This window comes from Carassius carassius, chromosome 3, assembly GCF_963082965.1.
Source record: "Carassius carassius chromosome 3, fCarCar2.1, whole genome shotgun sequence".
Lineage (NCBI taxonomy): Eukaryota > Metazoa > Chordata > Actinopteri > Cypriniformes > Cyprinidae > Carassius > Carassius carassius.
In genome coordinates, this window is record NC_081757.1 from 12,984,756 (window position 1) to 13,009,144 (window position 24,389).

The following is a 24,389-nucleotide window of genomic DNA, read 5'->3' on the forward strand; positions in this document are numbered from 1 at the left end:
GCGTTGACCTTATTTGTAGTTTGTGTGAAGACGTACATCATACACTGAACTTCAGCGTGTTTTTGTGTTGATGATGTGTTGAACAGTTAGTATTAATTGTATTGCTCTCTGTCAGATCCCGCAGGGAGGGTTCAGTTAGTTCAGCCTCTGGTTAGGCTCACACACACTCTTTCTCTTTGTGTTTCTTTGAATAGCTTGCATGTACACACACCTCTTGCATTGAATGCTTGTAATTTGGATTCGTAATGTCATTTATAAAGCAAAGACACAGTAATGATAAGGATATGTGTTAAATATGTATCTAATTTCCCAGGGGTCTCGCTCTCTCTGTTGGACGTGTGGCACAATGACATTATAATAAATATTCTGAATAATGCAACAGAGAAAATAACTAATAATAAATAATGTCTGCAACATATTTTCCTACTGTGGCGACACCTACTCACTGAGAGAGGCTTCACTGGAGGGTAAAGCTGCTTCCTTGGAAACTTAAAGGCACCACCTGTTGACCAGATAAATTATTATTGCGAATGGGTGTGTTTTTTCCAGGGACAGGAGCAGTTCATTGTCCCTGTGCCTTTTCTTCTCATCCCGGAGGAACAGAGGCAGCTGATGACAGCTGATCCCAGTACTGTCTGCTGTCTAATTAATTGCTTTTTTTCATGACAACCCTTTGGGCATTCAACCAGATTTCAACGTGCATGTGGCGCACTGTGCATATGTGTTTTTGTCTCATGTATGTCAGTGCGTGCAAGTGCAGACAGTGAGAGTGAGACGCCAAATGACTTGGCCCCGCCCCCTGAAGAATCACATCCAACCAGCGCGTCAAGTGCAAACCAAACAATGGCCGCTCAGGACGGTCTAAGTGGCTCATGTCCAGATGAAGGACATGAGGATATGAAGGTGAGATTTTACAAAAGAAGGTCAGTGCTGTTCCAAGTAGATGATGTGTTATTAAACCCATCCCTCCATCTCCCAGAGGTTTTGTGTGGAACGGGGAGATGTCTGGGGATGGAGAGAGCCCATGGGATATGTTCACAGAAGAGCCGGCTCTATTAGGTAGACGTTCTACCTCAGACTTAAATGGTCATTTCCTGTTTATGCATATATTTATTACAATAACAGGGCGCAAGTGTAATTGTGCACTAAGAATTTCAATAATTTTTGTGCTGATACAGACCCAGAACAAGAAAGTCAATCGCTTTTTTAAAGGAAGTCTCTGAATTGCCTGTAGCAACAAGCACCCAAGCCCAGTTCTCAGAGCAGATCTCTGGAGGGGTGTCGGTGGACGGCATTACACTCAATCAGAGACCGAAAGTCCATCCCACTCGAGTGAAAAGTTTTTCAGAGACCCCAGTGAGGAGCAAGACAAAGAACGTGCTCTGAGTCTTCCCTCGTGGCTCATCCATAATACAGCTCCACCCTCTGCCCTTAGCGTCTCCACCCACCGGGCCAAAGACCTTGGCGTCTCCACCCACTAAAGCCAGGAAAGTGAGTGTAAATGATGTTAATGATATTTTTCTTTGTCCGAGCTGGGGAGGATGGCTCATTTGCGTAATATATGATTAATGCTTTCTGTGGGACCAACCAAATGAAAACTATATATAGTCCTAATCTATTTGTGTATTGCATCAGAAATGTGGCTACATTGTCCCAGCTTCCCTGTTCTAGGTGCACTCAAATGGAATGCCTTTTTCCTGTTTGTATCATCCACAGCCTCAGGTTGCCACAGCCCTTGGCCATTTCCAGTGAGTATGATGTGTTCCCCACTGACACATGCTGATTAAAACATGCTTGTAATGTGATGGCCAATGATCTAAGAACTGTTTCACAGTTTTTTCCTTGTACTTACACAATACCAGTAAAAAGGTTTGATGTTTATATGTATATATATGTATATATATATATATATATATATATATATATATATATATATATATATATATATATATATATATATATATATATATATATTACTGACTCTCAACTTTCCACAAAAATATTAAGCAGCAACTGTTTTCAACTTGGATAATAATGAAAATTTGTCTAGAACAGCAAATCAGTATATTAGAATGGTTTCTGAAGGATCATGTGACCCTGAAGAGCCAAAATTCAGCTTTGCATCACAGGAATAAATTACATTTAAATGTATATCAGAATAGAACATAGTTATTTTAAATTGCAATAACATTTTACAATATAAGTTTTATTATCTGAATGCATAAGAGACTCAAAAACATTTAAAAATCTTACTGACTCCAAAATCTTGAATGGTAGAAAGGTAATATATGCATGCGTATTTTACTGTATTTTTTTATAGTAATTTTTTTAACAAAATATTTGTTATATATATATATATATATATATATATATATATATATATATATATAATACATAGTATGTATTTGATATATAATATAATTAATATTTATGTATATAATATATTTTTTTGTATTTTTCAGAGTTTAAGCATACACATTCACATCAAAAGTAGTTTAAGATTGTGTGAAACAGTTTTGACTGCTAGTGTACCTATAATAAAGCTTTCTAGGTTTGAAATCTGAAATCCAGATTAGCATCAGAAAAATGAGAGCAGAGTGTTAGCTAGACGGTGGACATAAGTGTGTAACATCAGCGGTCCAGTATGAAGAGTAAAACCAAATCCCCTGGGAATGAAGCCATCATCTTTCAAGCTAACCACAGTAACCTACACCCCTCATATCCAAGATCTATGTATTGGTTGTTGCTGGTTTCTACCTATGAGTGTGTGTGTGTGTGCGTCTGTCTAGAATCCCAGGGCGTCTAATACAGTAAGAGTGTGTTATCTGGGGATTTTTTGACTGTGCAGATGTCAGTGCTGAAGTTGGTTCATAAACCATTATCTTAAATTACATGATGTTAGTTTTTTTGTTGTTGTTGTACAAAAGTGTATATATATATTTTTTTTCTATAATATCTTAGTGTTAGATGCTGATGTCTTAAGTGTAACTTAATTATTATTTATTACTAAATTGTAATAAATGTTAATATTTAAATACTATGACCTGTGTCACAATTTGTATAATTGAATCACAATTTAACTTCTGTAACCATGTTTATCTCTTTTAAGCCATGGTATTAATGGTTTTTAGCAGACAGAAATTTTGATTTGTCACAAAGAAATAACTGACAGTAGGCACGTTGGCAAAATATCTAGGCGTCAAATTTCTAAATTAAACCGAGTGAAGATGTAAATTTAAAATATATTTAAAAATCTATTAATAGAAAATACTTTTGTTACAAAAGGCTTTTATTTTGAATAAATGCTGTTCCTTTTTAACTTTAAATTAATAAAAAAAAAAATATTGAAAAAAGTGTCCTAGCTTCCAGATCTCTCTCTCTCTACCACCTATATATACAGGTGCATCTTAATAAATTAGAATGTCATGGAAAAGTTCATTTATTTCATTAATCCAACTCAAATTGTGAAACTTGTGTATTAAATAAATTACATGCACAGAGACTGTAGGTTAAGTCTTTGGTTCTTTTAATTGTGATGATTTGGGCTCATATTTAACAAAAATCCACCAATTCACTATCTCAACAAATTAGAATATGGTGACATGCCAATCAGCTAATCAACTCAAAACACCTGCAAAGGTTTCCTGAACCTTCAAAATGGTCTCTCAGATTGAATCGCTATGCTACACAATCATGGGGAAGACTGCTGATCTGACAGTTGTCCAGAAGACAATCATTGACACCTTTCACAAGGAAGGTAAGCCACAAACATTCATTGCCAAAGAAGTATCCAAGCATGTTAACAGAAAGTTGAGTGAAAGGAAAAAGTGTTGAAGAAAAAGATGCACAACCAACAGAGAGAACCGCAGCCTTATGAGGATTGTCAAGCAAAATTGATTCAAGAATTTTAGTGCACTTCAAAAGGAATGGTCTGAGACTGGGATCAAGACATCAATATATTTTTACCAAGAAATCTTTGACCACTTCATGTTTCTTTCTGCTGACCAGCTTTTTGAAGATGCTGATTTCATTTTCCAGCAGGATTTTTCACCTGCCCACACTGCCAAAAGCACCATGACCATGGTGTTGGTGTGCTTGACTGGCCAGCAAACTCATCAGACCTGAAGCTGATAGAGAATCTATGGGGTATTTTCAAGAGGAAGATAAGAAACAAGAGACCAAACAATGCAGATGAGCTGAAGGCCAGTGTCAAAGAAACCTGGGCTTCCAGACCACCTCAGCAGTGCCACAAACTGATTACCTCCATGCCACACCGAATTGAGGCAGTAATTAAAACAAAAGGAGCCCCTACCAAGTATTGAGTACAGTAAATGAACATACTTTCCAGAAGGCCAACGATTCATTAAAAATATTTTTATCTTATTTATTTTTGTATTTTTTTTTATTGGTCTAATTTGTTGAGATCGTGAATTGGCGGGTTTTTGTTAAATGTGAGCCAAAATCATCACAATTAAAAGAACCAAAGACTTAAACTACTTCAGTTTGTGTGTAATGATTTTATTCAATAAAATAGAAACCATTATTTTATATAGTAATAACATTTAGCAAGATTCCGTTTTTTTTCCCCTATTTTCTATCAAATGAATTCAGCCTTCATGAGCATTAGAGACTAATCTAAAAAACATTACAAGTCTAACTGATCCCAAAATTTTGACCGGTAGTGTATATGTTGTTGTTGTTGTTGTTGTTTTTTGGACCGACTATTTGATCAGATCAGAATATGATTTCAAAGCGTTTTCAGAGAAACTCTGCGCTACTCCACAGCTGACCTGGAGGGGCAGTCACGATCCAAAAGCGCCTCTGACTGAATCCGCACGAAGAAGACCCCGGAAAGAGAAAACAAAAGTCCCCCAGGGTTTATTCCCTCATGGTCTTGTTATGCCAGCTAAAAAACGACAAAATGCTTCCGAAACGGGTAAAAAGAATAAGAAAGAGAAACGAGATGAACTCGCCGTGATTAATTCGGATTTGAGGGATGAATCTGTCCAGAAAGGCATGAGAGACGCATGGCAGAGGAAAGAGAGCTACACTAATGGTATGTTTGTCCACCCACGTGACACAGTGAGTTCAACAGTCTTTTATACAGTTACTGTTGAATTTCTCAGAATCTGTTTGCTTTTTAGAAATGAAGCAACCTGGTTTGTGTATTTGTCATGTCTGTGAATCCCTGCTGTCTCTGTGCTCAGGTGATATCCACCTGGACTGTGAACCCTTCCCTCACTGTCAGATCACTGGTTTCCTGCAGAGTCAGAGCTTTGTGGAAAGTCTGCAAGCAGAGCTCCTGCAGCTGAATTTCAACAGCAAGTCAAATGATCTGTACAAGTTTCAACAGGTATCGGTCTGAATTATAGGTATATATTATGACGAAGTGAAAACCAAGTCCTGAATTCTGTTTCTTTGGCAGTCAGATGACCTGAGAGAGAGAAAAGAACATCATATCTCACAAATAAGGTGCACCAGAGTTCAAACAAGCTTTTGCATGAAAGATTCTGTCATTGTTTTGCTCACGGACGTACTGTTTGTTGGGATCTCAGGTCTGTGATTTTCGGGGGGTTTCGTGTCTGGTTGTCAGAAGTGTTGCAGGTGGATCTGGAGGCGACTGTTGATATATCCTGTGCAAAGTACCAGCATACAGGTAAACCACCTGACCGCTTCTCGACCAGTCACTGGGGAGATGCTCGGCAGCTGGTGTACTCTCCGTGGGATTCCTGATGTCTCTCGCTGCTCTTTGTGCAGATGTTTTGCTGTGTCACGATGATGAGCTGGAGGGACGAAGAGTTGCGTTCATCCTCTATCTGGTTCCTCCCTGGGAGGTGAACGATGGAGGGACACTGGATCTGTTCGGCACTGATGGTGTGAGATACAAGAGCATAAATAGTGTCATTTTACCCACAGAACTTGTCTTAAGTTTAAAATAAGTTAGATCATGCCCTTTGTGTCCACATGAAACAGCCGAAACATGATATTCAAGAAATCATATTTTTATGTACGATTATACAATATGTATTAATGAATCATACACAAGGACCATGCGTGAATATATTTAATTGTTGGTTAAATTAATAATTGGGTATTTTTCACAGAACACTGTCAGCCTGTGAGTGTTGTCAAGTCTCTGCTCCCTTGCTGGAACTCTCTGGTGTTTTTTGAAGTGTCCCCCATCTCCTTTCATCAGGTAGTTAGAAAAAGTGTTTTGTATTATTTTTTATACTTTTATAGTATTTCTTAATATTTTGAATTAGCTTTTTTTTTTTTATAAATTTAGTTTCCTTTTCAGTTTTAGTAGTTTTTTGTTATGTGCTGTTTGCTTTTATTTTTTTTGTAAATTTAGTGCCTCAGCAAGGTAACATTTCAGATTTTTGTACAAGTTTGTGTTTTTTAACTGTTTTAGTTTAGTTCACCCTATAATAAAAATTCTGTCATAATTTGTATGTCATTAAAAACATGAATTTCTTCTGTGGAACACAAAAGAAGATATTTTGAATAATATTGGTACCTAATCAGTTTAGGGTTCCCGTTGACCTCCATTGTATGAAAAATAAAATACAGTGGAAGTCAATGGTAAGTAAATCTGTTTGGTTATCAACATTGTTCAAAATATTTTTTTAGTTATTGTAGGTCATGTATGTTGGATTTGTCCTACAATAAATAAACACATTCTTTAAAATATCTTCATTTGTGTCTTTTCAACAATCCCAACACTGATCAGAAGGATTGGTTCTCCATTCATCAGTGATTTACATCTGTTTTAATGAACTAAACTGCAGTAGTGACTCTCTTAGGTGGCAGAGGTTCATTCTGAGGAGAAGTGCCGTTTATCTCTGAGTGGCTGGTTTCATGGCCCTTCTCTACCAAGACCCTCACGCTACATTGAAGCCCCAGTTCCCCGTCACACTCATATCCCCAGAGATGTAAGTCAAGTTAGTATGAGAGAACGTTTTTGCCAAAACTCCGCCTGTATCTTCTCAGTTTGTTACAGGAGAGTTTGCTGTTTGAGTGGGTGAATGAGATGTACCTGGATCCTCGCTATCAGGCTCGGGTACAGCAGGAATTCGAAGAGAGTTCTGAGATTTGCTTGCCTAGTTTCTTACAGGTTGGTCATCGTCATCATTGTTATCACACAAAAATGTTCAGTTATGTTTAATGTATAGTAATACATGTACAAATGAACATCAGGGTTTGGCGATGCACGTTCATGAGCAAAACACATTTGCACATGCTTAAGAATTGTATATATTACCTCTTAAAGGGTTAGTTCACCCAGATAGCAAATTTATGTAATTAATAACTTACCCTGATGTTTCAAACCCGTAAAACCTCTGTTTATCTTTGGAACACAGTTTAAGATATTTTAGATTTAGTCCGAGAGCTCTCAGTCCCTCCATTTGAAGCTGTGTGTACGGTATACTGTCCATGTCCAGAAAGGTAAGAAAAACATCATCAAAGTAGTCCATGTGATATCAGAGGGTCAGGGTCAGCATCGAAATTTTATGGACCAAAATGTATTTTTTTTTAAAAAAGACGACTTTATTCAGCATTGTCTTCTCTTCCGTGTCTGTTGTGAGAGAGAGTTCAAATCAAAGCAGTCTGGATATCCGGTTCGCCAACGAATCATTCAGTTCACCAAATCGAACTGAATCGTTTTAAACCGTTCGCATCTCTAATACGCATTAATCCACAAATGACAAGCTGTTAACTTTTTTAATGTGGCTGACACTTCCTCTGAGTTCAAACAAACCAATATCCTGGAGTAATTCATGTACTCAAACAGTACACTGACTGAACTGCTGTGAAGAGAGAACTGAAGATGAACACCGAGCCGAGCCAGATAGCGAACAATAGACTGACAGTATGGACATGGACAGTATACCGTACACACAGCTTCAATGGAGGGACTGAGAGCTCTCGGACTAAATCTAAAATATCTTAAGAGGTCTTACGGGTTTGAAACAACATGAGGGTAAGTTATTAATTACATAAATTTGCTATCTGGGTGAAATAACCCTTTAAATAAACTCTGCCAGACGATGCTTTTATAAGGCCCTTTTAGTCTGTGCTGTTGTGGAGGTCCATGTATAATTGATGCAAAGGAGAAATTCCTGTAGATGTGAAATTTAGTGACATGTCCCATGACTACACTAGAGGCATGCAGTCAGAGAGTAAGTTTTAAATAATTAAGTGTCTAAGTTACTTATTTATATTTTTGCACATGTAAGACATTTGCAAACTCTGCATGCAAGAATATGCTTATATTGTGCTATATGTACAATACACAAATAGAGCTAAATTACTGGCAATGAATATGCAAAAACTGTTTTTGTGTGCATTAGCATAACATTTTACAATTAAGTTCAATTTGTGAACTTTAGAATTTTTCAATCTAAAGTCATATTAATTTCTTCAATTATAATTTATTATATATTAAGTCATTGTGAAATTGAAATTCAGAATTTCATCTATTTTCAAAATGCATGCTATTGATCCATGCATCCATTTTATTTATTTTTTACATTGTTTTGACTTCATAATTTTTTTTATTGAAATGCCTAAACTCCAGAATGGCCGATTTCCGATCATTTAGTCCAATTAAATCCCGCCTCTGTATTATGACCATATGCATATGCATTCAGATCTGCCTGTAATTCGACCAGCAACTGGATGGAGACCTAATGCGTTAACAGATGTTAAAGAATTTAACCTTGTTGTAAAGTGTATTTGTGTTAAAAAATACCTCCCTTTATCAGCCATATCACCCTGCAGCCCAAGACTGCTTGTCCACTGAAGCTAAGCAGGGTTGAGCCTGGTCAGGCCCTGGATGGGAGACCTCCTGGGAACACTAGTATGCTGTTGGAAGAGGTGTTAGTGAGACCAGCAGGGGGTGCTCACCCTGTGGTATGTGTGGGTGCTAACGCCCCTGTATAGTGACGGGGACACTATACTGTAAAAAGCACCGTCCTTCGGATGAGACGTTAAACCGAGGTCCTGACTGGTCATTTAAAAACCCATGGCACATCTCATTAAAGAGTTAGGGGTGTAACCCCGGTGGCCTGTCTGAATTCCTTCTGCTGGCCCTTGTCTAGCTTTGGGTGTACAGCAATACACAAAGCGCTATATAAATGCCTCATTCATTCATCAGAAACTATTAAATACTGTATTTTTACACAAAAGTATCTATAATGCTGATATCCTGAATTCTGCCATTTAACTGTCAGGAAGAGAAACTGAGGCTGGTGCGCAGTGCACTGCAGTTGTCTGAAATCCAGTGGAGGAGGAAGGGGCCACCCAATAAGAGGTGAGAACCAAACCAGCCGTCTCTTGTTTGATAATATTTCAACTATTAATCTCTTCCTGTCTGGATGTTTTGTTTTCTGGTATGTTTCATGTGATTTTGTTTCTATGCCCGTCACTGTGTTTAGGTGTTATGGCTGTGTAGATATGCAGAGCGTCCCATCTTGTGTACAGGAGTGCTGGGAACTCCTCTCTTCTGAGTCATTCTTTATCCTCCTATCCAACCTGACTGGTCTCCGTCTGCACTATCTGTGCGGCGATGAGGATGAGAGCGAGAATGAAGATGGAAAGAGTGAGACTGAAAACGGAGATGGAGAGGGAAATACACAAGCATCAGCATCCAATACTGATGCTTCATCAACTGAGAAAAAAGACAAAGGTAATCAGCGTGTATATTTTTTTAAATGATTTTTATATCTACAATCATTTTAATTGTGTATTCTTGCAGGACCTCCTACTTGTGTAGGAGAACTGCGTCGCTGGACGCATGGCGACTATACATTGTTACATGATTCTGTCAGAAGAGAGTATGCATTGGATCTACAGCTTCACATGGGCTGTGCAGGTATGATATCTGACATTTACAATTGCAGTTAGCTGATAATTGTATTCAGTATGATTTAATTTTGATCGAGGGACACCGGATTGAAAAAAAAAAAGTGCAAGAGCATATTAGGAGTCAAACATCAGCCTCTTTTTTTTTAATTTTATTTTTTTTTTTTTTTCTCTATCAGGGTGGAAGTCTGAGTTCGGGGGATTTACATCCTATATTGCACATGATGAAGATGAGGAGGTAGGTGATGGTTTGTTTCCATTTAATGATTTCTTATATTATAACATATGCAAACATGGCAGACTAGTGCACATTATTTATTTTGTTGACACTGTGTTTTTTCTGTAGCTGCTGACAGTGTATCCTGAAGATAACTCCCTCGCTCTGGTCTACAGAGACAAAGACACCCTCAAGTTCATCAAGCATATCAATAATAGCAGCTCCAGCCAACTTTCTTCCCAGAATACCCCAGCTTTCTATGACTTCTCTTTTAATTACTATGAATGATGAGAGAAAATCAAAAGTTTGATAGACTTCCTGACTGTATGTGATTATACAAAAGCAGAGTGCATTGGCTATACATTTCTTAACATTTTGAGCTTAGTATACACAAACCGAAATAAGTTTGAGCTTTTTATTTTTGAATTTGCAAGTTTTACTCCCAACTACAAAAATCCAGTGTTAAGTGTGATGCTCGGAATTAAATGTAATCATTTGATTGTTAAAAGCGTGTCTGTGCTAGGATGTCAATAAATGTTAATAATTAACACATGAACATTGACATTTGTGTTCATTTGAAGCCCATTGTGTTATACCACAGATCTATAACAAGTGTTAAACACCAATCAAGTATGAGAACATCAGTGAAAATGATCATTATCTACTCACCCTTATGTCATTCTGAAACTGTATGCATATATGAGTGTGTGTGTAACCTGTATGCATTTCTTTATTCTTTGGAGCAAGAAATATTTGGTGATATTTTGAGAAACTTTTTTTCTCTCTCTTCATACAGTGGAAGTCCATTCCCGACACTTACGCTTAAAATGACTTCTTTTGTGTTCTGTAGAAGAAAGTTAGTTGTACATGTTTGGAATGACATGAGGCTGAGTAATTAATGAGAGAATAATATTTTAGATTTCAGTGATTTCAAGTGAGATATATTTGAAGTTTAATATTTGAGTAAAGTTTAATATCAGCACATCTTAGTATTTGGTTTGTCTCCATTTTGCCGTAGTAATGACAGAATTTGAGCTGCATGAACTAAACCTGATGATCACCTTCTCCAGCATCATTTCAGAATGATCCAAAGAGCATATTCTGGTTAAATGCAAACAAAAACATCTGACCGTCTGTAAAAGTATTTCGCATAATCACTCAGTGTCACAAATGTAGTTATTTGATTAGACTTAAAATAGGGTGAGAGCATTACTGTAGTTTAGTGGAGGTCCATGGGTGAGGCTCTTTATGTGTCTTGAGTGTGAATCTGCAGAGATTAGGACAGTTCGTTAAGAATGCTGTTATTACTTCTTGCGAGACAACACAATAACAGTGAACCTCTTGAAGCTTGATGCACTGCTTTGCTAAGGCTATCAACTCAGAGTTAAGTTCAGGAGACGGGACCGTCTGCAGCTCCAGAACCTCTAGCGTGTTTGCATAACTCTGCCTGACTATCCGAACCTCATCCAACAGCAAAGTCCAAGTGAGCAGCCGAAGACATCGGACAGGGATGCTGGGCTGCAGAACCCCTGGAACGTGCAATTCGGGGAGGGTGTGGTCCAGCTCAAGTTCCACCCAGAGACGTGGGTGTCTCAGTTTTAACTCTAACCATATCTGGTCACAGAGAGGCACGGTGTATTTGAGCGAACGTTCGCAACGGAGCTCTAGTTTCTTTAGTGCTGGTCTTTCAGGCAACATGAGATCTTTAAAGACGTCTTGTGAGAGACTGGCCTGGAAAACTCCAAGAACGCTGAGCGACTGACAGCTTTTCAGCACTTGGCTCAGAGTTTTAGCGTTGACGCCACACACCAGAGAGTGATTGTTGATGTAAAGCCTTTGCAGAGCAGGGCAAAGCATTGCCACACTCCTGACGAAGGAGTCGCTGAGGGTGAAGGGTACACCCTTTAGGTCAAGCACAGTTAGAGATGACCCGTCCGTCAGTATGTCCACTAAGCCTTGCTGCAGGTCCTGACCAGCATAAAAGAGAGGTGTGTTCCCCACACAACAGATGGAAAGTCCTTCCAGCCGCCCGTCACCGCTGGCAACTGCCTGCCGCAGCACCCACAGTGCTGTTTTGCGATTGGCTGGATCGGTCAGACACATTCTCAGTTTCAAATTTCTGACCAGTGGCAGAAGAGCAGAATATCTGTCAGGGACACTGGTTCCTGACTCACACCTAAGACGAGAGATAAAATATACAGTGCTGTCAAACGATGAACCACATCCAAAATAAAAGTTTGTTTTTTTATTACGCACATGTCAATTGACCGGATGCATTAATATATCTAAGAAAAATATTTATATATAATACAAATTATGAATATAAATATTTACCTGTAAATATTTTCTAAATATATAATGTATGTTTGTGTTTATATTTAATAAATTATATATATATATATATATATATATATATATATATATAGTACTTATGTAATAAATATACACGGTACATACACATCTATTATGTAAACAAAAACCTTTATTTTGGAATGTGATTAATCACTATTAATCATTTGACAGCACTAAAAATGTCAAACAGAGCAAGACAAGCATAATTTCTGTTTATTGTTTTGTTACTATTATGATGAGTATTTATTAACTAAGGTACAAGTGACAATTTTATGACAATATAGCAGTTTATGGTTCAAAGTCTTTACTAATGACGTGCTTTTATCAAGGTTCCTAATCAGCATAGAACCTTTGGTCAAATATGGAGCCATGGAGAAGAAAAAGAGGAAGAAGAAAATCACACAGGAGAGTCTTTATTAACTAAAATCTTTCTCCTAGACAGCAATGAGATTATAACGAGGAATTGAGAGCTAATGGAGACTTTTAAAGTCTCTTGCTTCTCCAAGGTTTTTAAACCCCAGAAATCTCACACCTGTTCTAAAATTTTCATAAGATCTCAACAATGTCTCAAACTGAGCTCAGAATGACCAACATATCAGTCCGCTATCAAAAAGGAGATTTTTAAAAAATACATATAAATGTAATAAATTATTAAACTTTCTTTATAACATAAAAGTCAGTACATTTATTGCTACTGTATGTACTCTTATTATTTCTCCTGGGAATTTTTAGGAGAAACGTGAGACAGAGTTAATATTTGCACGCTGTTTAATTGAGATCTCCATTAAGCCTCCTGAGATGTGAAAGAGCAAGATCTTAGTAACAAAACAATCCTCTGGGAGGGTTTCCTTATATCAGACGGATATAAGACAAACCAACAGCTCTTACCTGACTTCAGTATCTTTCCATGAGCTTGGATGTGTCATGATATTAGACCAAGCCTTACTAACAGTAAATGCATTGCATTTGTCCTGTAAAGGCAAGAAGGAAAAAATATGTGCAAGGATCTCTTCTGGCAGATCCATTCCAAATCAGCCCTTTGTCTACTGTCAGCCGCGGTACATTAAAATTAAAAGATGTTTTAACCGAGAACCTCTTAATCGAGCACAGTTCGTGATGACTCTGTTGTCTGTATGTCTGTCAGACTTCTGATGGGGGAAAAAACATATACGTTCTCAAACTTCTGTACTTCCTCCTGCGTTACGAGTTCCGTTGTTAAACGCAGCGATGAAAACAGATGTGGAGCGTTTAGCCAATCAACATAGAATGCGCGAATCTTTCAACCAATCAGATTATTGAACATATCAGTGGGTGTGTCTTAGTAGCCAAGACAGCGCTTCGACACCTCGAAAGTTTTTTTCGTGTAAGTTTGCGGGCCTGTTTAGACTTCCTTATCACTCAGACAAAGTCCACCAAATCGTTGTGTAAGTAACATGTTATATATATAACAAAGCGCAGGTTTCCTGTTCGCTATCGTGTGAATTGAAGGCAAGCAGAGTATAGCGTTATGTTAAACTTTTGTTCACGAGAGAATTAAAATGTGACTTGTGTCACATTTTACATGAGACTTGTGTGAGCGAGCGTGTGTGTATGTTTCATCTACTGACCTTTTAAAAATGTAAAAAGTTGTTACTGTAAATGCAACTGTTTTAAACGTGAGGCACCATACTAACTTACCTATTAACATGTGCATCGCATATTTAACAAGCACTAACGTTTGACCCCATTTCTGTAGCAGTATCGACCAACAAGCTCACAGTCTTACAAGGAAGTGGTTAGATCTTGAAACACACAAAACAATTATGTATTGTTGTGTCAGTCTAATAAGATCTTAATGAACTCTCCTTTGCCTTCACAATGTCTTTGTTTTTTTTAAAACGTGGTGTAATTTGTTTGTTCACACTCACAGGATTGAGACAGGAATCTGATCAGAAGATGGAGAGTATAGACACAAAGGTACGTTGTGTTTACATTTTTTGTCTGTCCAGATGTTGTTGTAAGTGAATTAACATTGTGTGTATGATTTTATCTTCATCTGCAGAGGTTATGTGACAGCAACGGCTATGATGGTGCATTTTCAGGGTGTGCTGTACTCTTCTTAGGGTGTAGCAGTCCAACACACAACCTTTTATCACTTTACAAAGATGGACAAGGAAAATTTAGCCTGTTCAAAGTTATTAAACTCACCCTTATAGGTAAGCATTGATAGAAGTGGCCACCAAGTAAATATTAAGTGTTCAGAAACTAAATGAGTATGGTGTTTTAGATATACAGTAGATTTATATGTTTTGTTTTGAAATCGATACCGTTCTGATTATGTTCGATCCAGATTCTGTTGGTGGACTGGAAGGGTATGAGATCCTGAAGCTGCATGATGCTGATCCTTTCCTTGGGGTGGAACTTAAATTCATGGCCATGCCTCCCTGTCAGCGATTCCTGGAGCGCTATGCATGTGGTTCGCTTGCTCAGTTTCTGTCCCAGCATGCCTCACGCCTTCTCACTATTCCTGATGGGGCTGTCATGGAAACACAAATCAAAGCCGGGATACATACGTTGGACCAAAGCCTTCAAGATGTAGAGATGTGTCTGGAGCACATACGTCAATCGCAGGTATGTATGTTTGTTTATGCCGATACGACTGCCAGGATATATTTGTACTGTTCTGTAGTTTTAGGAGCAGCTGTTTGCACAGGACGGAAGTAAATCACAGTTCACTGCTGTCACATTTTCATCTCTGAGAAGATAAGTTGATTTGATCACATAAGCATGTTTCAGACTGCTGCCTAAATGTTTTCTATACAAAATGCGAATACTGTAACATATGTACTAGGGCTGCACAATTAATAAAAAATTAAATCGCAAAGGCAATGAATCACGATTAGGCAGAAGCTGTGATTTTCATTTGTATCTTTCAGTGAAGCACAGTTCTGTGATTATCAGTAAATGTTCATCCGAAGGCCAGAGGGCGCTCCCACACTGAAAATCCAAATATGCCCCAAAGAAGAAATCCAGGAAATGCCTATTGCTGCAGCTGAATAAGCAGAAGATTTAACTGCTTTCATTGATTCAGCATGACTAATAAACTTACGACTACAACAATATATGGTTTATCAGATTAATGAGTTCTTCTTATTATAATTTTCATCATCTATATTCATCTATAATGAAATGCTAATAGACATAGCCATTATCACTGCTTAGAATACAATGGATTATTGCGTGCCTTAATTATTCTGTTTAAGAAGCCACGTCATCTCACGTTATGAAGTGAGTTTGGAGTAAAAATGTGGTATTTTCACATGCTTTCAGATGGAGCAGCATTTACTACACAGAGCAGTAATTCACTGAGAAGATACGCAAAAAGCTGTCATTATCGTGAACGATTTATTCGATTTCATAATCCTACGATTATATCGTCCACGATAATGAATGGGATTTTGCATAGCTTTTCAGATAACTATGGCTCTATGTAGTAAATGCTGCTCTATCTGAAAACAGGTGATGGAGATTTACTGCTGATCACAGAACCGACTTGACTAACAAAATGTGCATGACAATCGCGCTTAATCACATTCGATTAATCATGCAGCCCTTAATGTGTACTGTTCTGAAACCTTATTATTTTACTTTTCTAGTAGATTATATGTGGTGTCTGCAGAAACTGTGAAATGTCTGCAAATTTAAAATTATTGCAACAGTATTGTAGTGCCAGGTGTCAATGATGAAAGCAAATAAACACAAGTCATTTTGCTGGAGTGATTCTCTGCTGTAAATTTTACTTTGTACATAAAGTGGAGATCCAATGCAGAAACCAAATAGTACAAAAGTAAATGAAATACTGTATTTTCCGCACTATAAGGCGCACTTAAAAGCCTTTAATTTTCTCAAAAAACGACTTGTATACACGGATTTCTTGTATACAAACAATACCGGATGCGCGCGCATCCAGGAGGCAGAAAACCGCTATCTGTTATGCCGAGTTCAGTAAAAGAACATTGTAATTAACGTAGATTTCGCATTGTTTGTAATTTCTTGTTGACTCAATAATAAATTGCAATTTCAGAGTTGGATCTGTTTGTTTGTGTTTCATATTAATATATTATTAATATAACATTATGTAAAACGTCCAACTGTTTACGAATCAAAATCCGGACATACTGTGATGCATGTATGAATTATCATGTTAGCACTGGCTCGGTTGGTACAATTGACAACTCAACAACTCCTTGGCATTTTGACTAGCGACAACACCTCCACCTAAACCATTTACTCCGGTACGAAGAGCGCGGGTCTTTTGCCTCTTGGTTGCGTGCGCAAGCAGTGATGACGTCGCCGAGAAATCCATGTATATGGATCAAGACGCTCTGTCAAAATGTTGACCTTCCCTTTAGCACAGCTCCATCTAGTGGATGCATAACACAAACCCAGTCAAATGTTTGACTGCAGTATCTTCTATTCTATGCGCCTTATAATCCGGTGCGCCCTATATATGAAAACAGTTCTAAAATAAGCCATTCATTGAAGGTGCGCCTTATAATCCGGTGCGCCTTATAGTGCGGAAAATACGGTAATCAAACATTGAAATGCATTCTTAAAACGATTACAAGAAATAATACAGGGTGAATAGAAAAATTAGCTATTAGACTAATTTGCTTTCTAAATTGATGGTTTAATGCTCTTGGTGGCCAAAATTCACTGCAGTGTTTTTTTGAGGATGAGTGGATGTCACACATCTGTCATGCCTGTTGGCATTTGTTGGCAACTTCTTCAAAGCTTTATTTGTGCTGTAGAGTTAGATGCATTGACTTTTTTTACTTTGCATTTTTCTGCCTTATAAAAGTCAGTAGGCCTATTTGGTTTGTATACTTTCTTTCTATGATTATATGGTCACAATTTTATAATTTGCATTTAACCCCCTTTTCCCTGCTGTCTGCAGCTTTGTCAAGACAGAACTATGAATCTGTATTCATTTTTACGTTTACAGAGTCAGAGATGTGAAAACCATTCTTTTGCTTTCAGTTCCTTTAGGTGCACTTGTAAGTAAACATTTGGCAGAAATAATTATTCACTAAGGTTTTGTCAAACCTTTTCCTTCCCTATTTTACATTTTTCTTATGTAAAATCAGGAATGCTTGCTGTCGGACTGAGAATTGAGATCTGTCGGGATTCTCATTAAGTTGGTTTGAAAAAGCTAACTTACTGATATTGTATTTAAACGTATTATTCTTCTTCTGACCATTTGAAAAGTATCTCATCTTTGAGCTTTAAAGCTACTCTGGTCAGACCTTCAGACTGTTCTGACTCTGGTTGCTATATCTGTTCTAACTGATCCAACTTACGGTTTTCCTAAAAATGACGATCAAACCTTGGAAAAATCCCATAGACTTTCACTGAACAGTCTTGGCTGATCTGAACATTCCGTCAAACTGTCAAAATTCTAATTTAAAGGGTCACTCCACCCATTTGCATTAAGAGGTCCATTGTTAGAAAACCAGTCATACTATCGAATGGTTGTGCAACATTCTCTCATTTTCCCCTGAGACGAGAGAAATCCACTATTTACCTTTTTCACTTCCTCCTACAATGACGCAAAAATCGTCATTTGACGTCATTGTAGGAGGAAGTGTAAAAAGGGTGGATTTCTGTAAAGACTACAAGCACAAGTAGTCTGCCCATAGGGGGTTGTACCTAATGCGCTAACAGACCTATCACACATCAGTGCCCGTACGTTTGATTTCACCGGGAGAAACTTGGAGGAAAATACTGATTTTTCAGACGGATGCATTGGGGAGGATTTTGATTTAGACGAAGTTATGTTAGAAACGGATGTTTGTGGCTACCTTTATGAGCCACAGTACAGCGACGAGCAGCTAAAAAAACATGAAAAGCGTCAAACTAACACAGTAAAACATGGTTGATTTACATTGATAATAGCAAACTTATATATAACTTTTAGCTAAGTGTCTAACGTTACATTATTACGTTACATACTAAATTTACTTACCCATTTCTTGACAAGTGTAACGTTAGTTACTGAGGCAGACACATTAAAACAACAAGCGAGCAAAACATACAAGATATTTAGTTCGTAAACAGAAAAATCATAGGAGATGTGTTTCTTTACAGCAGACGACTATGTCAGTGTGTGTTCTCCGTAGCCACTAGCTGCTTATAGAGTCTAGTCGTCAGAAATAACATTACCTCCAGGCAAATGCGTTTAGTGCTGCTAGAGCTGGTGGTTCCCGACGTTCCTGGCTTTTCGTCGTCGTCATCTGGCAAGGAAAATACTGAAGGAATTGCATTTTTCAAAAGCGCGGGTCTCTTCAATCCTAGGGGGTTAGGCGCATAATCTTCGGGCTTGAAATGTAAACTGCACACCGTCTGATTTTTTCGTGCTTCAAGTGTTGTGTCCTCACCGAACTTAGGGTTATTAATAACGTCAGAGGTGGGTAGTAACGAGTTACATTTACTTCGTTACATTTACTTGAGTAATTTTTTTTCTGAGTATATTTAAAGATGGGTACTTTATACTCTTACTTGAGTAAATTTTTGGGGAAAAATCTGTACTTTTACTTAGTTACTGTGGGCGACGCTCCTCTCGTTACTTTATCTTAATGCAATAAATGTTATAACTGCTTCAGTTTATTCCAAACGCGCCGTCTACTTTTCTCTGGGCAATGAGCGATGCCCATTCGCGAATGATTCATTCTTTTGAGTCAATTCTGTTCAAAGGCTTGATCAAACCAATTGGCAAACGAGTGAATTGGTTCATGAATCAGTTTGAATGAGTCGTTCAGTTCCCTACCGCACGCGCTGAGCGTCTGAAGTGGTTCACTCGGAGTTGTAACGTTTAAGAACAGAAAGAGCGTTGAAAACGTGACTGGAACTGCACTGCTAGCGATGGAGATCCTTATTAGATGAACACTGCGTGTGCTGTCTACTGTTTAACAGGTAATAACTTGGGCTACATTCGATTACAGTACACGATACCACTGTGACATTAGTTTGTTGTACGTGTGTGGCTTATAACAGAGGGGAGTCAAGTTGAATGCAGCTTTCAAAAGACAAAAAACAGCCGATTAAGATTTTATTAATTTTAATACAATCACACTGGTGCAAGTACGTTCAGCGAGTCATATTATCAGCTGCTAAATTCAGATCTGTGATTGCTTGCTGGCGCTTAGCCAGAGATAGATGCGTTTATACAGCGCTGCGTATTATAACAAATCACACATGATCTTTTTGAGCTTATTAAAGCATTGGCCAATCAGAGGCGTTCAGATGAGTCATCGCTAAAATGCCGGTGCTTCCTTCACTCGCTCACTAACTGAATACCTCTTTCTGGCGAATTCTCTCGCAGGAACAACAAAGTGCAGATGTGTGAACGAATCTTTAATTAAGATATTGATTTCACAGTGTTAACAGTTTCAGTGATTTTAATGGGAGTTTCTGAGAGTGATTCAAATCTAGACTGTCAGTGAAAATGATCTTTAATAATGTAAATGTTATTTGCTCTCTTTCTGAACAATGAAAGATTAGTAGCAATATTTATATCACATTAACTTTCAATGTTAAATTCACATTTAATATAAAGTCAGTCGTATTAAAAATATGTTATGGCATGACACCTATATCTGTTACTTAAGTAAACAGACAGGGTTTTATAATAAATTACATAAATTGGAGTAGGGCCTAAAGGCTGATGAAATATATACATTTATACAAGCACACATACATTACATACATTTTATCTATATATCTAAATAAAAATAGGCTCAGTATATATGACCCAAAGTAACTAGTAACTAACTACTTGAGTAGATTTTTTATCCGATACTCTTTTACTCTTACTCAAGTAACTATTCAAGACTAGTACTTTTACTTTTAATTGAGTAAATATTTCTAGAAGTACTTTTACTTTTACTTGAGTACAGTTTTTGGGTACTCTACCCACCTCTGGATAACGTTAGCCCGTAGCCACTTTTTGCACAAGTCCGTATCTTTCGGGAATCTGTGAATATTTTTCCTTGTTCTTGAACAACATCCCGGTACTATGCAAGTGCACACCATTTTGTCACAAAAACATTAATTGGGTCGCAAAATAACTCTTCACAACAAATTGTGCCAAATAATTTACAATCGGTAGCGTAGAGGAGAGCTCAACTAATCCACATTGATGGGCGGAGTAGTGGGAGTGGCCTGCGGAGCTGAGTATTGCAATGCACTATGGGGATTGTTGTCTACAGTCCACAAGCTCTAAAAAGTTATTTTCTGCCTTTTATAGGCCCAGAAGGACCAAAAAAAAAAAAAATGATACTATTCTACTATATATACGACCCACTTTCAATACACATTCATGTCTCCACGGGTGGAATGACCCTTTAAACACAGACTCAAACTGCCATTCTATGTACTATTTCTAAGCCATTTAAACTCATTTAATATATCTATCTATATACAGTGGGTACGGAAAGTATTCAGACCCCCTTACATTTTTCACTCTTTGTTATATTGCAGCCATTTGCTGAAATCATTTAAGTTAATTTTTTTTCCTCATTATTGTACACACAGCACCCCAGACAGAAAAACACAGAATGGTCGACATTTTTGCACATTTATTAATAAAGAAAAACTTAAATATCACATGGTCCTAAGTATTCAGACCCTTTGCTGTGACACTGATATATATTTAACTCAGATGCTGTCCATTTCTTCTGATCATCCTTGAGATGGTTCTACACCTTCATTTGAGTCCAGCTGTGTTTGATTATACTGATTGGACTTGATTAGGAAAGCCACACACCTGTCTATATAAGACCTTACAGCTCACAGTGCATGTCAGAGCAAATGAGAATCATGAGGTCAGAGGAACTGCCTGAAGAGCTCAGAGACAGAATTGTGGCAAGGCACAGATCTGTCAAGGTTACAAAATAATTTCTGCTGCACTTAAGGTTCCTAAGAGCACAGTGGCCTCCATAATCCTTAAATGGAAGACGTTTGGGATGACCAGAACCCTTCCTAGAGCTGGCCGTTGGCCGCATATTCCTGCTATAAAGCCATCCTTCTGTGTCCTGATGTCATTATGAACCTTGTGTCTGCAAATGTAGAAGTACAGGTGTCATGTGAAGCAGTCTGATGTATCAGTCTTGATGAAAACAGTGAGAGGATATCCCATTATTGTGAGACTCCCAGTGAAATTAACACCATTTGAGAAAAATAAAAGGGATATAGTTCACCCAAAAATGAAAATTCTGACATTAATTAGCCTACTCACCCTCATGTCGTTCCAATTCTGTAAGTCTTTCATCCTTGGAACACAAGTTAAGATATTTTTGATGAAATCCGAGAGCTTTCTGACCCTCCATAGACAGCAATGCAACTACCACATTCAAGGCCCAGAAGAATGTAGCCTGTTCATTATCATAAAATATTTTAACATTGTTAAAACAGTACATGTGACATCAGTGTCACATGAGGGTGAGTAATTTATTTCAGACTCGTAATTTTGGGGTGAACTAGCCCTTTAAATATCTTTTTTTAAAATAAACAGCTGCAGGATGTGCCTTACCTTCTATGAATGTAACAATATAGTTCAGGTGTTTCAAATACACAGCTGTTTATTTAATGAATGGCTGTTTTGTAGCCTGTGCGTTTGCGAGATGACGAAGTCACGCAGTTGGAGCAGCAGCTGCAGAACAGCTTCGGTCCTCCCAGTCAACCGTCGCAGGAGCTGCCCAGGAACTATTTTCTGTTTCAGAAAATAGTTTTTGGTGAGTTTTAACTATTTAAATGTATGTGATGATGCAATTTGCATTTGTATTTCTTTTATCACGGACTAGTTTTCACCTTTGATGTTTGTCTCCTCCCTCCCTGTGCTCTCAGACGATAGGCCTTTGACTTCAGCAGACCAGCAGAGGTTTGCTGCTCATGTGGGACGGGATTGGAAACGAGTGGGACGGGCTTTACAAAAGAACTGCCGTGCCCTAAAAGGCCCTGCTATCGAAAATCTCTCCTATGAGTATGAGAGGGAAGGGCTTTATGAACAGGCCTATCAACTGCTTGGGCGTTTCATCCAATCAGAGGGCAGGAGTGCCAAACTGAGCCGTCTTATCAGTGCACTTGAGGAGACAAAACTGACAAGCATTGGAGAGATCATGCTGGGCATCCAGCCACGAGATTGAGACTGTATGAGAATGAATGAGTGATGTGTATGTGTTCTTTTTGTACATGTGTGATTGTATCCAGGATATATAGCTAAACTTGAAGAGTGTGCACTCTCATTTTTGGGAAATGTTTTTTTCATCATGACCTTATCATTTCTATCTGTCTCTTACTTGAAATTTCACAATCACTTGTCGTCGTTCAGAATGAAATAAATTTCAAATAAAGAGTTTTTCATGCATATTTCATGCGTAACTCAAGATTTGTCCTCCACATTGTCCTGTCTGCGTTTTATCAGGTCAGGAAAAGTTGCATCTCAGAGCCGTTATGCGCATAAGAGCAACAAACTGTGGATGCTAAAAACAGCATCACTTTAACTTCCAGATCTTGAGTGCGTTTTCAAACCATGAATTGCCCTTCACATTGAAGGGAGCAGTGTTATTGTTAGAAGGCACTTAGTGTAGCAGGACTACTGCTACAGCACAGCTAATATGGACTGACTCTTAATCGGCACATTACATGAAAACACTCATAAGTTAAAGACAACTGGAAATACAGAGCTTGACACCACTTTAAAAATTACTTTGTGGGGACCAAATTCCTGTTATGCATATTAAGGATCTTACTAAACTTTAGATTACTTTCATAATAATGTTTCTACATAAACTGCTTTCAAGTCCAAAAGCTTAATCTGATTATCAAACCGGTCCACTGAGTATAGGTCCCCTATATTGATCAAATTTTTTTAAAGGAAACTAGAAAGGATAAATATGACATGAGGCAGTATTAAAGAATCCTAGTTGAACGTGTATTGCTTTTCAGAAATTCAATCCTGAAATCAATATTCGGATGTGAAAAATGCAAAAAAATAAACATCTGGATCTGATTTTGTTCTAATATGCTATAAGATGCTATTATTCTAAGATATTAATTTTAGCTTAATGGTATCTATTGAGGGTGGTCAGATTAATAAAATGGATAAAGCCTTTCTCCATTACAGCATTACTCAGACCTGCCATTAAAGTATTACATGGTTAAGAGATCACATTCATTGAAGTTATGGGTATTTGGAAGCTCCTAGTCGTTTTCTAGAGTAAAATGTTAACTGTTTAATTTACACTTTTTTTTATTCATCAAGAAATTTAAAGATATCCTTGATTATAGTTTGCACAAAAAAAAAAAAATGCTACACGCATATGATTAGGTAATGATATTTCAACATACTTGTGACGTTAGCGCTGATGAAGGAGGGTCTGTGATTTTGTCTCCACTTTGGTAATAAAGATAAAAGCATATTAAGCAGGCAGTGTGGCTCGATATTGCTCTTGATCTTAGTAAAGTAATCCATCAGAGTGACCTGTGTGTGTGTCACTGGTGTGTTCAGAAAGTGCTCAGAGTCCTGTGCAGTTAGGGCTGGGCTTGGCATAAAAAATCAAACCTGAAGTTATGCATTAAATTTTCCCCTCCCCTTGGTCACATTTCAAAGAATCAGATATTTATCTTTACCTAGAAGTATATGCATTTATTTATTTGTATATGCACAATAACCCTTTTGTGTCACAAACATTTACAATATTTTTCTGTGCAAACATTGACATTCAGGCCGACAACAGAAAGCCAGAGGAAAAACACTAAGGGTAAAATGATGATGTATGCAAATGCATTTATATTAAAATCTTGAGTGATGACATCATAAGATCTCCAGAGATTTACACTAGATTTATAAACTCACTCAGTGATCTCCTTTTTCAAAGCATCTCACCCATATTACAGTTGCTGAAGCACAAACTCTTAA

General features: G+C 37.7%; 3 protein-coding genes across 5 annotated transcripts; 2 read left to right on the top strand and 1 right to left on the bottom strand.

The window, feature by feature from the left end:
• Nucleotides 1–4,812: 4,812 nt before the first annotated feature.
• LOC132119707 (prolyl 3-hydroxylase OGFOD1-like) lies at nt 4,813–10,637 on the top strand. 2 transcript variants are annotated; one of them, XM_059529901.1, is made up of 13 exons: nt 4,813–5,056; nt 5,208–5,353; nt 5,426–5,472; nt 5,556–5,656; nt 5,758–5,874; nt 6,105–6,196; nt 6,804–6,932; nt 7,001–7,114; nt 9,234–9,313; nt 9,438–9,697; nt 9,758–9,874; nt 10,044–10,102; nt 10,211–10,637. In XM_059529901.1, exons 1-13 carry the CDS (start codon nt 4,900–4,902, stop codon nt 10,367–10,369), a joined length of 1,578 nt encoding a protein of 525 aa, XP_059385884.1. In that variant the 5' UTR covers nt 4,813–4,899; the 3' UTR covers nt 10,370–10,637. The 2 variants fall into 2 exon arrangements, with proteins under 2 accessions (XP_059385884.1, XP_059385893.1); XM_059529910.1 differs by having other exon boundaries at nt 4,814–5,056; nt 9,438–9,688.
• Nucleotides 10,638–11,282: 645 nt separating this feature from the next.
• On the bottom strand, nt 11,283–13,623 carry fbxl8 (F-box and leucine-rich repeat protein 8). The gene is made up of 2 exons (XM_059529921.1): nt 13,322–13,623; nt 11,283–12,257 (listed from the first exon to the last, which is right to left on the bottom strand). The coding sequence occupies exons 1-2, from the start codon at nt 13,456–13,458 to the stop codon at nt 11,291–11,293; spliced, it is 1,104 nt and encodes a 367-aa protein (XP_059385904.1). The 5' UTR covers nt 13,459–13,623; the 3' UTR covers nt 11,283–11,290.
• Nucleotides 13,624–13,747: 124 nt separating this feature from the next.
• Nucleotides 13,748–22,837, top strand: LOC132119729 (tumor necrosis factor receptor type 1-associated DEATH domain protein-like). 2 transcript variants are annotated; one of them, XM_059529934.1, is made up of 6 exons: nt 13,748–13,857; nt 14,343–14,389; nt 14,475–14,628; nt 14,763–15,043; nt 22,077–22,203; nt 22,316–22,837. In XM_059529934.1, exons 2-6 carry the CDS (start codon nt 14,369–14,371, stop codon nt 22,612–22,614), a joined length of 882 nt encoding a protein of 293 aa, XP_059385917.1. In that variant the 5' UTR covers nt 13,748–13,857; nt 14,343–14,368; the 3' UTR covers nt 22,615–22,837. The 2 variants fall into 2 exon arrangements, with proteins under 2 accessions (XP_059385917.1, XP_059385928.1); XM_059529945.1 differs by having other exon boundaries at nt 13,778–13,796.
• Nucleotides 22,838–24,389: the final 1,552 nt, after the last annotated feature.